Below are 17,937 nucleotides of genomic sequence, written 5' to 3' on the forward strand. Positions count from 1 at the left end.
TTGTTTGCTGGTATCTAAACGGGATAAAAACGTATATTGGCCAATTGATCAATCAATCCAAGACTGTAGGAGACAAAGCGTGAGAAGTCTTTCAGAGCCATCGGTCGAGTCAGAGATGTTTCCAGGGCGTCCATTCCAAATGGACGAAGGACTTGAATGTACTCTGGGGGGCTTTTGTAAAAGCAGGAGCTCTCATTGCGAAGCCAAGGGGTTTGGGGGAGGAAGAATCCCGGAGAAAGTAGTCCAGACCTCAAGGGAGAGTGAGGTCAGGGCTCGTACCGGCTCGGTGTCAAGCCAGGAGGGAGACCGAGGCTAGCATCTCCTTCGGCTCTAAGTCTCTGAGCCTGAGCCGCTTCTTCCCTTAAACTCTCAGCGTTCTGGGACACTCCCTAAACGGTTCTTTCCTCACTGCCACAGGGGAGGGGAGTTCCTCTATGAGAGTTTCCTGAAGCAAGCACATCCCGGGGTCGGAGAAGGAGCCGCTTTCCCTCCATCCCTCCCTACGACCACAAATATGAGGCATCCAAATCAGGTGGCTTCTCACGCCCCCTAAGGAGAGCAGCCAGGCCAGCGTAGCGCGCCTCCTGTATTCCAGGCCCTGAATAAGTGCTTTATAAATACACTCTCATTTGATCCTCACAATAACCCAACAAGGTAAGTGCCCTTTGACACCTGAAGAAACTGAGACGAAGGTTAAGTGATTTTCCCAAGGTCATACAGCTATTAAACGTCTGAGGCTGCATTTGAACTGCTCTTCCTGACTCAGGCCCAGAATTCTGTCCACAAATCCACCTCAATCACTGAGGATGGCAAGAGAAAAAATAATCAGAGGAAACCAGGGCAGTAACAGCTCTGTTGCTCCCTTTAATCCAACACCTCCTGGCTTTCCAAAAGCCCTCTTTGTTTATTTATTTCATTTTATTATTTTCTACACCCTTACCTTTTGTCTTGGAATCCACACTCTATATTGATTCCGAGGCAGAAGAACAATGAGGGCTAGACCATGGCATTAAGTGACTTGTCCAGCATCACACACCTAGGAAGTATGAGGTGGGATTTGAACCCAGGGCCTTCCATCTCTAGGCCTGGGTCTCAATCCATTGAGCAATCCTAGCAACCCCCATAAGCCCTCTTTATACTTTCAAATTCACAATCAATTAGATTTAGAACAAGAGTTCTTAACATGGGATCTATGGGTTTTAGTACTATTTTAATAGCTGTATTTGCGCAGAATTGGTTTTCTTGTACTATGTATAATATTTTATGCATTTAAAAACACTATCCTGAGAAATCCAAAGGCTTCAGCAGATCAAATGAACGATAATAACGCTTGCTTTAGAGGCAGTGTGGTTCAGTGGATGGAGCAAAGGGCTTCCAGTCGGGGAGACCCGAGTCCAAATGCCGCCTTGACTTAAACAAGGAGGGTGAGCCTGGACAATTCTCTTAAGCTCTCGTGGCCTCAATTTCCTAAGCTGTAAAATGTGGAAATTAGTGCTCACCTCCCAAGTGCTAGTATGGCTTATTTTTTCCCTGCTCTTTCCTTACCATCCACTCCCATTTCCCCCTTGGAGGTCTTCATGCAAAGACAGGGGTCAGTTAAACAAGGATTCCAGTATCGAATTTGGGATCGAAGGCTCTTGAGGTCCTTTCCAGTTCTGGGGTTCTAGGATTCTTTGCTCCAGGCATATGTCTGCTCTCTAGGATGGCAGGGAAAGCAAAATCCCATTGGACACACCTTGTAGTGTGGGAAACTCCCAGTGAAAAACTCCCTTTCACAATAGAGTGAGTCCTCTCTGCTACTTAGGCTCCCAGAGGCACCTGGGGGCACTTAAAGGCAAATTACTTTCTAGGTTCACAGAAAACCCAAATCCTCCTCATTCCAAGGCCATCTCCTTAGCCACTCACTATACCAGACTGAACCTCCCACTGAGTTTTCCAGTGATTTCTAAAAATGGGATTTCTCCTTTGGAGAATCAATGGACAACCATTTGTTGTTCAATTGTTCAGGCATGATTCCATTTGGGGTTTTCTTGGCCAAGATGATGGAGTGGATTGCCACTTCCTTCTCCAGCTCACCATATAAATGAGGAAATTGAGGCTGACAGGGTTGAGTGACTTGTCCAGGGTCACCCAGCTAGGAAGTGTCTGGGGCCATATTTGAACTCAAGGAAAGGAGTCAGTCCTGGCTCCAGGGCTGTACTACTTAGCAGCCTGATAATCATTTATTAACCATTAATTGTATGACAGGCACTATGATAAATGCCAGAAATAGAAGGGGAAAAGTCCCTACCCTGAAGGAGCTCCCATTCTACTGGCGAGCATCATTAAGTATGTATAAATACACACACAAAACAAGAATAAAAGGTCAATTGGGGAGGGAGGGAGGGAGCTGACGGCTTCACAGAGAATGTGGCCCATGAGCTGCCCCTACAGGGCATCCATGGATGGTTCCAAGGGAAGATCACCCCTTCCCGAAGCTCTGTGAATACTGTCCCAAACACCAAGAGGTACGGAAAAGTCCTGAAATTAAGCATCAACTCCAATTAATTTCCAAATGCAGGAACTGTTTTTCGTGCCTGCCTTCTCCGTTCCTTGGCTAGGAACAGGACTTGTAATGTCACTCGTAGAAGAGGAAGCTCCCCCTTCCAAGGCAGGTTTCTAACAGGGAGTCTTAGCCCATTGTCCAGAGCCCTGAGGCATTAGGGGACTTGCCCAGGGTCCCCCAGCCTCTGCGTAACAGAGGCAGGACATGAACCTGCCTCTTTTTGGTTCCAAGACAGGCTCTGTGTGGCCTCTATGATCGGATTTAAACACTGCAGGAGAGACGCGATTATTCTCTCTGGTAGCAACCCAAGCTATGGCAACTCAACCGCGGATTGAATCTTTCAATATAGTCTTTGGAAACCTACCTTTCAAGTTCAGCGATTTTCTTGTCTTTGTCATTCTTCTCATTCTCCACTTCCTTGAGGATCTCCAGGAGCCTGTCCACCTCTGCCTGGGCTTTGCCACACTCATCGCGGTAGTAAGAGGCTTCTTTGTCCAGCTGCTTCATTCGATCTGCAAATTCAGGGTTCATCCTGGAGTCTTCTTCAACATTATGAGCCTTCGACATTATATTTTTAAGGAATAATTAAGACAACAGTTTAGAATGATGAGAGATGGAAGTATCAAGGGCCAAGCAAGTCACCTTATAAAACATTAAAAAAAAAAAAAAAAAAAAAAGGATTTGGGGTTTCCTGTCAGTTGAAAAAGAAAAAGTTGCTAAGTGATAGGAAGCAGATATCTCCTTGTTAGTATGAAAACAGGAATGGAAACTGAGTTTATACAATTTGTTTTTGAGTAGATTTTTCCCAAGGGATGGGCCAAGTTTCATTTATGAAAGAACTAAAGACATTTGCTTTTTTGGTTTGTTTTCAATAATAAAACAAGATGCAAATGATCCCGGATGAAAATGACATCATTAAATGTCTGCCTCCCATAAGCAAGTGAGGCCTACAAACCATACTCCCCTTTTCCCTGTTAGTGAATGTCTATGATTTTGTGCTGTTATCATTTGTCACAAGAAAGAAGGTCCCTGATGCGGAATCAGGTCTTATCTAAAGTTGGCGCATCCCCTTGGGGCCTAGCATAGTGTTTTACACACATTAAGTATAGGAAAAAGAACTTTGGTTTTGTTGGTAGAGCCACATGATTGCATCAGGGTGAGCAGTGAACTCTTGGTGTGGAAACTCCTTCCTTGAAAAGAGATTGATAATACTCTTCTGTATCACAGTCTGGAAGAGTTGGCTGGAACATAGACAATTGCATTAATGTCTGCTTCTTAAATCACTTGTTCATGGTCACTCAGCTAGTTTTGGTCAGAAACAAGATTTGAGCCCAGATCTATCAAAGTCTAGGCCAATCATCTCTCAACAAATATTGGCTGACAAATTCAAAGTGGTCAACTAGCCATTGAAGATAACCTATTTGATTTCATAAAATGTAGACTACTTGAGAGCAGAGAGTCTTTCTTCCCATCTTCCCTCCTTCCTTCCTTCCTTCCTCCCTTCCTTCCTTCCTTCCTTCTTTCCTCCTTTCCTCCCTTCCTAACTTTCTCTCCTACCTTCCTTCCTTCTGATCTTCCTTCCTTCCTTCTTTCCTCCCTTCCTCTCCTACCTTCCTTCCTTCCGATCTTCCTTCCTTCCTCCCTTCCTTCTTTCCTCCCTTCCTCTCCTCCCTTCCTTCCTTCTGATCCTCCTCCCCTCCTTCCTTTCTTGCCATCTTCCTTCTTTCTTTCCTTTCATTTCTCTCTTCCTTTCTCTCTTCCCCTCACTTTGTCTTCCTCTCTCTTCCATTCTCCCTTCCTTTATTTTTTCCTTCTTTCTTTCCTTCCTTTCATTTCTGCCTTCCTTCTTCCCTCTCTCTCTCTTCCTTTTTCCTTCTTTCTTTTGTCCGCATTTCTAACACCCAGTGCAGTCCAACATATCGTAGATGCTTAAATTAATGAATGTTTGTTTCACTAAACTGAATTGGCTGAACTGAAGGTGCCAATCAATGTCCATCATAGAGGCTTTAAAAAAGTAACCATGAAGGGATTTTCACCTGACAGTTAGACCCATTAATCCTTTTTTTTTTCTTTTTTTTAAATGCCTCAACTGGTCCCCCTCAACCTGAAACACCAGAAGGATGGAGAAGCACGTGAACACAGACCTGCAAACACATGCATGAGTGGGGGACGAGTCCACAGACAACAACAAAGGACACCATGAACATGACAAGAAGAACATTGCAGGGTAATTTGCAGCCAAAGCATCCCAATTTTTGGCTGAAATCATCACAGACAGATGGTCACAAGGAGGCACTGCAATGTTTAGCCTACCCCTTGTTTCCCATTATTCCTAAATGACTTCTTCAAAGAGCAGGTAGGAGAAAAACAAGGAGTTTAACCACAGTGTACATTCACCAGAGGAAGTTCCGAAAACTTTTTTTCCCCTTTAAAATCCACAGATAAAAATAACAAAACATTGAGTCGTTTGAGAACGCAGGCCATTCTGCTAGCTGATTACGTCCAGCAGGGACGTTGGTTACATTAGATTTATTGGAATTTCAAGGGAAGAACAAGGTAAGCAAGCTACAACCAAAGAAGGATCTGAGGAAACATGCGTGGTTAGAAAAAAATCCATACTAAGATTCTACTGTGAGAAGGTTGACACTCTTTGCAATGATTTAGTAGAAAAAAAAATTCCAGAACTTAGTATAAACAGAAATAAGTCTTGCATTTATAGCAGAAATAATCATTCTTTAAAAATGAAATTGTTTGCATGTAACATATTGTTTAAGCATGAGGATAAGAAAGGAAATAATTTTGCTTGCAAGTTCTATTCCTCTGATGAAAGATCTTGATTTTCCATGGTCTTGGCTATGAGTAAAAAGGAGGACAGGAGAGCATAAAGGCTAAGCCTAAAATATCCTCAGGTGAACTTTTGTCTTAGAATGTGAGCTCTGGAGGAGAAGGGAGGGTTTTCTCTGGGATTCTGGGTCCCCAGAACCTAGCTGAGTGTCCCACAAATAGTAGGCACCTAATGTTTTCTGCATTGACTTCAATGGTGCCTTTCATTGGGGCTACTTCTCTATCTTTCTCTCTACATATTCCGTTGAAATAAATGATTAGACCTTTTATCTTAAACTATCAGGAAACTGTTCATTGGAAGCCAAGTCCTTTAGAAGCCTATTTTTGTTTATATGTTCATAATTTATAATATAATAATTAATTAAAATGCTCATCTCAACCCAAAGAAAAATAGCTATAATTTATAATTATGCAACCAACATTAGAAGCCTCATGAATTTTTTTTTACTTACTCCATAGTCTGAGTACATATTCTGTATCTACTACCAAGTGTTTCTATCATCTCCTCTAGTAAAATATAAAGGAGGGAATTTCATCATGGTCTTTGTCTTCCCAGTGCCCAGGACGGTGCCTGGCACATGGTAGGCACTTACTTAGTATAGATTTGTTGACTGATGGATTAATTTAGTTGTAAACTTTGGAATAAAAAATCAGTTAATATCAGGTTTAATTGTAACTAGAAAAATGGTTCAAATTTGGAAGATGCTTTAACGTGGCTAAAGACAGGGTTACCATTTTCAAATCACTTCACTTTTAGAATATTTTACTAATTTTGACTACTAAAGAGAGGGAAAAAACCAAACCCAATACCACAACTCTCTCTGAAACTAAATGTTCTTTATCTCCCTGGGATCTATGCTTTTTTAATCATGATACTATATTTCAATACAAACAGTTCTTTTGTAATCCTATATATTCATTAAAAAATATGATTCTGAGAAGGGGACCATAGACTTCACCTGTCAAAAGGAATCCATATTGCAAAAAAGGGTAAGAATGCTTTGATGTAAACAATTTCCTTAAAAATTCACCCTGAAAAGGAAAGAGGGAATTATTTTTAAGACAGAAACATATATCAAATGTTTCTGATTAAAAACTAAAAATGTTTTTTTCAATTTGATTCTGGGCATCACAATGATATAGAAGGCTAACGATTGGGCCAGTGATTTCATTAATAGGGGAAACTCTTTTTAACAGTGCAGGTTCTCTGCACACTGTTTATAGTATTAGAGAATCTCCTTGAGCACTAATAGAGGGAGTTACCCAGGCTCACACCACCAACGTGTTGTCAGGTAAGAGCTGAACTCAATTATTGTAACTCCAAAGCCTAAATCAATATAGATGCCCAACTTTTGCATAGGTATATTTAAGTGGGTCATGTTAAGAAGGATAACAGGAACTGTTGTAGGCACATTTCTCTCGTATAGGCCAATGTCTACTGAGAAATCAGATCCTATCATGGAAGGAGGAAAACCTACTGCTTTGTTAGGTATGCCTCTGCTGGCTTATTGGCTGTTTTTTCTTGCTTAATAATATTTCATTGATTATAAACTATTGTACTCTCAGCTTTGACCAAAAAAGCTTTTTAAAGTTTTCAGTTGGGCCATGGAGAGAGTGTCTGAATTTTCTAGCCTGCCACTGGCACATGGATTCATTCATGTAAAAGGAGGAACACTTCAAATGACAGACTTTTGGACACTCTCTAGTCCTCATAAGCCTTTGTTTTTGATATCTTCTCAAGAACTCCTGAAAAAAAAAACATCTCAGGGAAAATCAATTCTCAGATTAAACCTATTGCTTTAACAAGGAGTATGGCTTCCAGAGCCACCAATTTCCTCTGGATGAATGGTGGCTTCCCAACGTGGCCAAGATTGACTTATAGATACTGGCCTGGCCCCATCCTAGAGATGAACTTAATTGAGCCTCACCTTGATTGCACTTTGTCAAGGAGAGTTGAGATGAATTTCATCTGTACCACCCTTGGCTGCCAAGAATCCAGTTGGAAAGTGAGGGTTAAGAATTACAACTCAATGGAGTCAATCCCCCTTCTTTTTGGAAATCTCAAGGTTTAAGACTATGCTTTTTATTTATCTTCTCTTTTAGTTGCAAGAGCTAAAATGGACTGATTAATATCCTGCTGATTTCCCAGTTCTCCCTTCTTCTTAGAAGTCATCCTCACAGTTGACTCCCAACATCAGGACCGATCACCAATTAGGTCTAAGGGCTAAGGGCATTTTTAATTTCCTACAAAGATTTCACAGTTTTGCTATATTCTTCCCAACTGGTTTGAAAATCATTATTGAGTCCAATCCTCTAAACAGAACATAAGGAATATCTTTCTGTGGTCCTTCCTCATCACTGGTCAAAAGTCACAGTCAGGAGAATACAGGTGTAGAGTTTCGAAGGGGATTGGTTATTAATAGGTTTTAGTAAATATTTTGCCAGGACTCTTAAAAGTATTTTAATTCAATGAACCCTAATTGCTGTGAAGCAAAGTCCCAACTCACAAGGGGCCCAGAGGAAATATGAGATTTAATTCTGCTCATTAACTACTTTGGGGAATACTTCATCAGAGCAATATTTTCCCCCAATATATCTGGGAGTTATAATTCTACTTATAAGCTTATAAAAAGTTTTCATCAATATTTTATATCTAGATTTATGTATATATATATATATACATATATATATTCTCTATCTATATTCTATTTCATCTTTATTCTAAATTTGGTTTTTCATTAATGTTCATATTTTCTCTCTATTCTATTTAGCATTTCCCAAATGTCTGTACTCTACATCTGCTATTTCATCAATGTCTACATTCTCTTTATGTTCTATATTTGGTATTTCACAAATGGCTACGTTTCATATCTGGTATTTCATCAATGTCTCTATTCCATGTTTTAAAATGAAATGTCGAGGGTCTCTCAGCCAGGTCTCAATCATTGCTATGTGAGGAATACATCATCTCACAAATGGGAATAATCAAACCCAAGTTTTGAAGATTCATTGATGTGGGAAAGTCTGAACTGGTGGCTATTGAAAGCCAAGCTGAAATGCCGAAGAAGGATCTAAATGGCAATTCAGAAAAGAGGTCCAGAACTGCACCCACGAGTTTGTTCCTGAAAGAAAATCAGGACTACTTCAGAGAAAACAATTATCCATCGTCTATCTGACAGTGTCCGTGTACGTGAAGCCCAAAGAATATTCACGGAGGAGGATTACAGTTGACAAAGTTGGGAAATCAGATCCTGTTTACACTGTGTTTAGCACAACCATTTGTTAGCTTCACACTATCTCTTCCCTAAAGGTGTCTGGGTAGTAAAGTGTTAACTGAACCCAGAGACCTGCGATGATTTTCTTTTTTTAAAATCACATTTAAATTTGAAGCCTGCTTGTGACATTATAACACGTTTTCACTTGGTGATGGGCCCTAAGAATTTTAATGAAGACAGAGCACTCAGTTTCAAACAAACAAATGATTAGCCTTGACAATCAAGCATAAACAGGCCCCTAAAGAATGAGCATGAGGATTGTTCTACCCTGACGCTCTTGGGTTTTAGCTGGGACTGTGTATATATACTATTTTTTAAAAGACTGCCAAGTGTCATACATAGCTGCAGGGTTTTAGGGACACTGAGCTGAAGTTTAAAAGTATTTACATCCTTTGAAAGGAAGAAACTGCCTTTAAAGTTCAAAAATAATCCCATGTTCAAAAATGGCGGAGAATTGAAAAATGTTGAGTCATTTGTTAGAAATCTCGGTAAGATGAAGAGAATAAAACCTAAATCTTTAGAATAATTGCCTGGGACTGGGAGAGGCAGGCAGAATGCTGAAAACAAGAGAGAACTGTATACGTGTCTTTTATTATCATCTCAATTATTTTTCATTCTCTATATATTAACCCCAAATAAAATACTTCTACAGAAACAATAAGCTCATTGTTGTTATAGCTCTTATGCCCAGAAACATCATTATAATAAGATCTAAACCGATTTCATCTGAAACACTTACAGTCTAATACAGGAGTTACACCATGTGGTGTGTGAATCCCTATTATTATTTTTTTTAGAAAATGCATTATCTTTTCATAATAAGAGAAAACAGATTATAGATGAGGAAATAGCCATCTTTTCCTGACGGCATAAATAGAAAGGGCACCGCCTTCATACGAGGAAGTACTTTTTAAGACCCTTCAAACATTTATGATTAAATGGAAATTTCAGAATTATTATTATCTTATTAAATTATATTATCTAAATTAAATTATTAATATCTTATTAAAATAGCATGTCATCTCCCAAAAAGTCACTTAAAAAAAGTCAAGACTGAAATCAGGCCTCCGTCAGCAAAGTAGAAAAGTGACCTGTACTGTCTTGCTTTAAATATCCAGATAATGAAGGCTAGTAGAGTATTGAGGGTTTTTGTTTTTCTATTTTTTTTTAAAGAAAGACTATAAGAACTGAATAGAATTATCTGGTACGTTTAAGAATTTGCTGATTCGCTCTGCGTTACATGGGTCCTGAGATTGAATGGAAAATTTTAACTTTCGAAAACAGGCTGAAGGAAAAAATACGGCACCATTCAAAATAATGGCCTGCCCCAGGCCTGGGTTTATACTTACTAACTTAAAACTGCCTTCAGGTTTTGGGTACAGCCAAATATATGTAGGCCTACCACATGTCACTGGAGACCATTTCAGATTTCCAGCGTATAAGGGGAAAAAAACTTGGAATTAACTTTTTAGTGGTGGGGAGAGGGACTGGAGGGATGTGCTTTATATCTGTTTTCTTTGCAGACATTCAAAATTTTCATTTACAAGAGACAGACCCTTTCCTAGGAACCAATGTGGAGGATCACTCTACTTTTTAATGCAATTAATTAAATGGCAAAGGCTAGCTATTAAGGAAAACACGTGGAAAATCAGTGGCTAAACATTTAGTAGGTATAATAAAAAGACCTTTGGGAGGTATTTGTGGCTGTGAGACATTTACCTTCTTTGCCAAATAGAGATAGAGACGGGTCTTATGACATGACTGGAGTAGAGAACTCTTAGATGAGGAAACTCCCTTCATCAATGTAAATTGGCACCTTCTCTGTAACCCATTGCCCACGGCCAGCAAGACACTGGCCAGCATCACATCTTCAGTGGACGTATAAGAAGCATGGCTTATTGTATGGGCCAATATGGCAGTACAGGAAAGTGATCGCTGTTGGAGGGGACGTGGCAAAATTGGGACACTAATACATTGTCAGTGGAGTTATGAACTTGATCCAACTATTCTGGAGGACAATTTGGAGCTATGCTCCCAGGGCTATAAAACTGAGAATACCTTTTGATCCAATAATACCACGATTGGGTCTATATCCCAAAGAGATAATAAAAAAGGGGACAAGACCTACTTGTACAAATATATTTGTAGCTGCTCTTTTTGTAGTGGCAAAGAATTGGAAATGGAGAGGATGTCCGTCCATTGGGGAATAGCTGAACACATTGTGGTACATGTTGGTGATGGAATATTGTTGTGCTCTAAGAAATGCTAAGCAAAACTATTTCAGAAAAAGTTGGAAAGATCTGCACGAACTGATGCAGAGTGAAACAAGCAGAACCAGGAGAACATCGTACATAGTAACAGCAATACTGTATGATAATTATGAAAGTCTGGCTATTCTCAACAATGCAATGATCTGGGACAATCCTGAAAGACTTGAATGCTATCCAATTCCAGAGAAAGAACTGTTGGAGTGGGACGGATGCCAATCAAAGCAGACTTTTTCACATCAGTATATTTCCAGTTTTATTTTGGGGATTTGGTTTTGTATCACTTTGCTCTTACAACAATAACCAATATGGAAGTGTGTTTTGCATGATAATAAAAAATTAAATTAAAAAAAAGTAGAAGCTGGGCTTATACTTAACTCTCTAGCTTAAAGGCCAAGACTTTATCAACTACAAAACAGTCTCTCTTCTCACTTGTTAACTATATCATTATATGAAATACAAAATTTAGCAAATTAGAAAGCCTAAAGATGTGTTTAAAATTTATTAAATGCCTTACTATTGCTTCTTTTCAATAGTAATCAATGAGAAGCAATGTTCCAAAGTGGAAAGAGCCTGGGATTCAGGAAAACCTGGTCCAAACCCGTTTTCTTTCATATACTGAATGTGTGACTCTGAGTGATTTACCTAACCTCTTCAGGGCCCTGAGCATCTTTCTAAAATGTTAAGTTGCAGAATAGTTTTAATACCCTTCCTTAGTGGGGGCTCCCTTTAGTGACAAAATCACAAATCTTAACCCAAAAAAAGGATTGAAAAGCAAGGACAAGTTTGGCAAAAGTTTAGGGAAAAAAAGGTCATAATTTCTACATGATAGAGAGAGACAGAGAGAGAGAGAGACAGAGAGACAGAGACAAAGAGATAAAGAGAGAGAGAGAGAGAGACAGAGAGACAGAAAGAGGGAGGGAAGGAAGGATGGAGAGAGAGCAAGAGAGATATGATGATGATGATAGTGTTTATAGAAGGAAGTTAGAAATAAAGATAATAAATGAGAGATGATAGAGATTTAAAGAGATAGATAGATGACAGGTAAAGATTGATATAGAGGCTAAATATATTGAGAGAGAAAATGTTAGAGAAGACGATAGAGATGATGATAAATTGATATAGACAGATGATGGAGATTATAGATGACAGCTTAGATAGGGAGAGAGAGAAAGATATAAAGGGAGGGAGGAGAGGATGGTTTGTAGACAAGATAGATACAGATGAAGATGATAGATAAAAAGGTGATCGGTAAAAAGAGAGAGGTGATATATAGATAGACAAACAGGTAGACAGACAGGTAAATGATGGTAGGTAGGAAGATACATACATATATACAGAAATTGGTATAAACATATTGAATTAGTCTCTACATGTTCAGCTTAGTTCATTTTCAAATTTAATAGCTTAAAACTGCAGGGGATACCCTGCATATATCCTGAATAAGAACCAAAGAGGAAGAAAGATATAACCAAAGAAAAACATGTGCAATATTTATAATGGCAAGAGTTAAGTCTCAGAGAAGTAAAGACTAGTAGTTAAATAGTTGAAAAGAAGTGATGGCTATGAGAAATGAGACTACAAAGGCAAAACCTTAGCCCCATAAGAAATGCCAGGAAGCTAGCTAGCAATGGCACATTCACTGGCACAATCTAAAAAGAAAGGGGAAGAAAATGAAGGCATTTCTTTATACTGGGGCAGAGGCTATGTAGGATAAGAGATGCCAGGGAACAGTACTTTGGGGGCACTCTCTTAGAAAGATATAGACTCTCTTGCTCAGATATGAAGCTACAAAAAAGGTCATTTTGACAAGCTCTAACTTTGCCTGAAAATTCAGACATTAAAGGTAGATTTTCTAGAAAAGAAACAAAAAGAAATTGAGAGTATTGGGGTCAGCAGCACATTGCAGTCCCTTAATACCTCATTTTATTCCTTCTAATTGGCCTCGAAGCAAGCTGTACCCAAAGCCAAGCTGTCTGCACACTTGTAAGGCATCATTAGGAAACCCTTTCATTGTTCAGACTGAAGAAAGTTTCCAGCTCAAGTTTTCCTAGCCTGTATGGCATTCCCTTTCCTCACCCAATTTCTTTGCTTCTTTTCTTTTTCTCTCCCTTGGCATATTTTAACACTTTTATTAGAAAAGGAGGGCAAGGAGAATTCCAGTTGGCCAAATTCGCAATTTGGGGACATGTTTTTAGAAGGAGGAGGCTTGATTTCTTAAACTAAAGGGAAGTGAACCTTCATGACTATTGTGAAAGTTGAGGGAGGATTTCATACTGCTTCCCATAAATTACTGGGCAGAATCCATCAATATGTATTTAGTGAGCACCCTCTGTATACCAGGAACTGTGCAAGATGCTGGACAGGGGCTGGGGCAAGAGCTGGAACCAACTAGGACAATACACCAATGTGTATCTAAGTTGTTTTCATAAACAATACTCCCACTCCAATATTTCTGCATTAACTATGCATCATGGAAACAAGCATACTTGCTGCTTTTTCCCATGTCTTGGAAATCCCAGTGCCTTCAGGATTCAGCTCTAACTTCTAAAGCAGAAGTTTTTGAACTAGAGTCTCTGAATCTGTCTGTGTGTACACAAATAATATACATTTAAATATCTAAATTAAATATATATAATATATATAACTATTTCCACATTTTCCCTTGTAGCCTCATGCATTTTATTTCCCATATTTAAAAACATCATTCAGAAGAATCTGTAGATTTCTCCAGGCTTCCAAAGGAATCCATGACACTAAAAGGCTTAAGAACCTCTACTCTAAGTGATTCCTTCCAGATGCCTTCTCCTAGCCATGAGTTCTTCACCACTGTCCCAACCAGTTACCTCCTATCCAACTACATGGTGTCCCTGACCAAATATAAGCTACTTAAGGGCAAAAGCTATTGCATTTTGTCTTTGGCGTCTCACCTAACATGGCGCCCGGCATGTAGGAGATGCTTCAGAAATGAGTGTTGTCTATTTAGTTGTTTCTGGAGCAATCCTCAGCTCTTTCAATAAAAGTGTGCTGATGGATAAGACTCGTGTATTTAGGCCATCCCCTAGCTTTCCAGACAGTGGAAAGCGTGAGCTCCTTCAGGGCAGGGTCTGTCTCACTTTTTCTGTTTTTGTTTGTTTTTTCTCCAGTGCTTGGTACATGGTAAATACTGAGAATGCTTCTTTTCATTCATTTATCAATGGCACGTCATACTTTCTCGTAGTGCCATTTTTTTGTCCAATTTAAAATGTTGTTCATATACAAAGCAACAGAGAGAAAACTAACGGTTCTGTAAGTTTCAAAAAGTCAAAAACGATTTTTCTCTTCCTCGACAAGAGAAAGAAACAAAAAACAGTTGTTCTGCAAAGATGGAGAGTCCGTTCAGCCATGGGGTGGGTATGAGGTCTTTGCAATGAGAAAGGGGGAATGTTTCTATCTGGTTAACTGTCGATGCCGTTCTGGAGAGCAATAAATGGACTCATTATCATTTGTTACCATTATGCTGACTTACTGTATATCCTCCAGCAAGGGCCTATTTTAAGGTCTTTTAAAAGCTTCTATAAAGTTAGCATTGTCTAAGGTCAAATCCCAGAAATGCAGTTTGTACATCCACACCCATTTGAATCAGTGTCGATTGACAACAATACATATGCTGCATTTATGATTATATAAATTTATGCCCCTTAAGGCATTTTTTTGACAAAGATTGGAAAGTGTTTGAAGGATCTAAAAAAGTACTCTGGGAATCTCGATTTTTAAATGGCCTTTGGGAATGTACGTCTACCCTGGAAAAGCTGAAGACCTCAATTCAGGCAATAACTTATCTGGTGGGGTTGTGAATTTCTGAATTTCACTTTTGAAAGAAATAGCGTCTCCGGCTCCCCAGTCCATTTCTTTGGATAGAACCAAAATCGGAAATGATCAAGGACAGATGCTAAAGCTCGAAGGAAGAGCAGATACAATGCCATATTGGCTCGAGGGATCCTCATGCTTACATATGTTACAGCGGCGGACTTTCAGAAATGACTTACGGGGTTGTACATCTGATTGAACAACTGCTCAGCTTGCTACATTGCAAAGTTGGGGAGGATTGAGGAAGCACAGACAGGGAAAGAAGGAAAGATTCAGGAAAACAGCATTAGCTCAACCAACCCAGTGCATTTGCACAGAACTCGTCATTTAAAAAAAAGAAAGAAAAGAAAAGAAAAAAGACAAAGAAGAAGAAATTTCAGTTGCTAAACATTCCATGGTGAAAGTGAGAGGCAGTAGGGGAACAGAAATGTTGACTTTGGCTCCTTAAAAAGAATAGCTGGAATAAGAAATTTAAGGTTTGTGTTACTTTCCCTTTCTCAAGTCAAATAGCCCATGAAATAAAGAAAGCTGTCCACTTTGGATGATGCATGAAGTGCGGGGCTTCAGCAATGAATCACTGAGAGTGCTTTCGGCCAAGCTTGCAATTTATCACCCAAACTTCAAAGACAGTAATAATAAAAGATTAATTAAATCTTATCACTGAATTTATGGCTCTTCTTTTGTATTAACACAAGCCTGAATTTTCTATTCAATAAAGTTTTTTTTTTTGTTGTGTGGTTTGGTTTTGGTTTTGTTCTGTTTTGTTTTTTTTTTTTTCCCCTTGGAAAGAGAGAGCTCAGCAAACAGAAGATCAGCAACGGCCAAATATCGGCAAGCAAGGCACCATAACACAAAGAATAAAACTGAAGAACATTTTCAAGTGGAAGAAGACTGAAAGTTATCCCAAATCCCAAATGATTCATTGCCTGTCACTCTCTTAGACAATTCATTCATAATCAGTGAAGTAAATTAAAATCTGAGATACCCTTCAAAATTGTGATGTCCCCAAGCGTTGAGAGTCATCCTTAACTTTCCATTACAATTGTTGTAGAAAAAAAATTATAAGACGTTAAATGGGCTGTTAATGTTGTAGATGTTCCCAGGGATTGGAATTATTTTTCTCTTAAATATCAGTTTAATGAGTTATGGGGCTAGAGTGTCAAGTAGAGCAGTTTAATCATTAAAGGGTTACCCTCCCAACCCCCTGTTTCTAGTCATATTTACTATGACAACATTAAGAGCCCTTTTAGGAACCAAAATATATTTTCCCTGGTATAGTAGGATAGAATCCTAAACTCAGAGCTGGAAGGAACATAAGAGACTCTCTCGTCTAACCTACTCATTTCACAGGTGAAGAAACAGAAGCTCAAGAACATTAAATGATTTGCCTCTATTCACACAGGTAGTGAAATCAATAATCACCATTCTTTTCAGCCCAATAAAGAGCATCACCTTTACCTTTCCTCCTCCCCAGAAGTAAAAAAAAAACAAACAAAAAAACAAAACAAAACAACAACAACAACAAAAAAAACTAAAGAAAGATGCACCATTACCCTGAATTTTGTGGTAGAAATTGTTTTGCCCTTAAGAAGTTTCCACTGGGAATTCATGTTATATTTATGACATCATAAAATTATTTTGAGTTTTTTTAGTAACTCTTTGTATTTTACTCACAAATATTCATTCTCGTTCATTCTCTCTCTCTCTCTCTCTCTCTCTCTCTCTCTCTCTCTCTCCCCAAACACTCTCAGGCTTTTATAACTGCTTATTTTTCCATGACTAAATGATGTGTTTATACATACATTCATAAAATGTTGGCTTAAAATTTCAAATATTTCATGGAGATTTCCATTTTTTAGGTGATGGGCACTTGAGGTTTTAAAAGAACTATTTATTACCAAAAATTAAAGGCTACTGGAAAAATATTTTAAACTTTTGAATTCAGTTAATGACACATGGCCAAAAATAACAAAATTATATTTGCAGGTTAGCCTTGAGTATAAAAATATTGAAATTATAATTACCCTATTTCACTCCATTAAAATGGACATCAGTTTGTTTAGATGATAGCGTGAGCGAAGATTTGTTGACACTTCCAAATTACCTTTCCATTAACTCAATGTACCCTATGTGGTCAAGCAACTGTTGTACATTAATTTAATTCCAGTGCCAATGGCAAAGATGAATTTTTCAATGTTCACAGGAATGATGCTGCTTGGCCATGGATCTAAAGTGTCCTCTGTGCTGCTGCTCAAGAGTCGGGAGGGAAAACCACAGGTTTTTCTACTGTGGCTACCATGAAAGCGTCTGGAGAACGTAGCGTGAATGGTCCAGGCACTGATTTATCACATAGTTCAAATGCAATGCAAGGGAGCTACAAGCATAAACATATAATACTCCTCCTTCAAAGAGATTCAGGGATTAAAAGGCTCCTGAACAAGCCTAAATTGAAAGCATGGAGCTCACCCGGATGCCTAAGAAAATAGGAGGAGCAATTCCAAGATGTTACAAGGGTAGAATCTCTGAAAATGCCTATATGTTGTTCAGAGGCAAAGGGCTTCCGGAGCAAGGGGGAGATTTTGCTTTCATTTTAAAGTTGCTCCTTCTTTAGAAAGACCAGGGTCAGTATAGGGGAAGAAAAATCAAGTAATGGCCACCCAAAACTCATGGTTCAATTTCATTTCTTTTAAAGCAATATTATGACTTTTAAATGCACAGAGATACAAATATGAATGGAATGGAAAGGAGTATCAGAGATCAGTTTCTCAGTCCATACTTTGTAGGATCATGAGATCATAGATTTAGAGTCAAGAAAAATCTAAGAGGTCCTCTGATGCACCCTCCTTATTTAACAGATTCAGAAAATGAGACTTACTTGCCCAAAGTCACATAGGAAGTTAGCCTTAGTGCTGAGACTCGAATCCAGGGTCTCTTGGCTCTAACTACTTTCTTTTTTGTACCACATGGCCAATAAATAACTATGTGTGCTAACAAAAAGCTATACTTTATTTATAGCTAACATGAAGCTATACTTTATTTATAGCTAGCATGTAGCTATTCTTTATTTACTTATAGCTAACATGTAGCTATACTTTATTTATTTATAGCTAGCATGTAGCTACACTTTATTTACTTATAGCTAGCATGTAGTTATACT

At 38.7% G+C, this 17,937-nt stretch overlaps 1 protein-coding gene across 1 annotated transcript in view; it reads right to left on the bottom strand.

Annotated features, from left to right (window-relative positions):
- ERC2 (ELKS/RAB6-interacting/CAST family member 2) overlaps positions 1-17,937 on the bottom strand; it is a 743,930-nt gene that overhangs the window by 349,342 nt on the left and 376,651 nt on the right. The window contains exons 16-17 of the mRNA XM_044675466.1: positions 14,960-14,995; positions 2,910-3,103 (exon numbers count right to left, since the gene is read on the bottom strand). Of these exons, the coding sequence (XP_044531401.1) occupies positions 2,910-3,103; positions 14,960-14,995 (230 nt within the window). The remainder of the gene's footprint in view (positions 1-2,909; positions 3,104-14,959; positions 14,996-17,937) is intronic.

This window comes from Gracilinanus agilis, chromosome 1, assembly GCF_016433145.1.
Source record: "Gracilinanus agilis isolate LMUSP501 chromosome 1, AgileGrace, whole genome shotgun sequence".
Taxonomy (NCBI): domain Eukaryota; kingdom Metazoa; phylum Chordata; class Mammalia; order Didelphimorphia; family Didelphidae; genus Gracilinanus; species Gracilinanus agilis.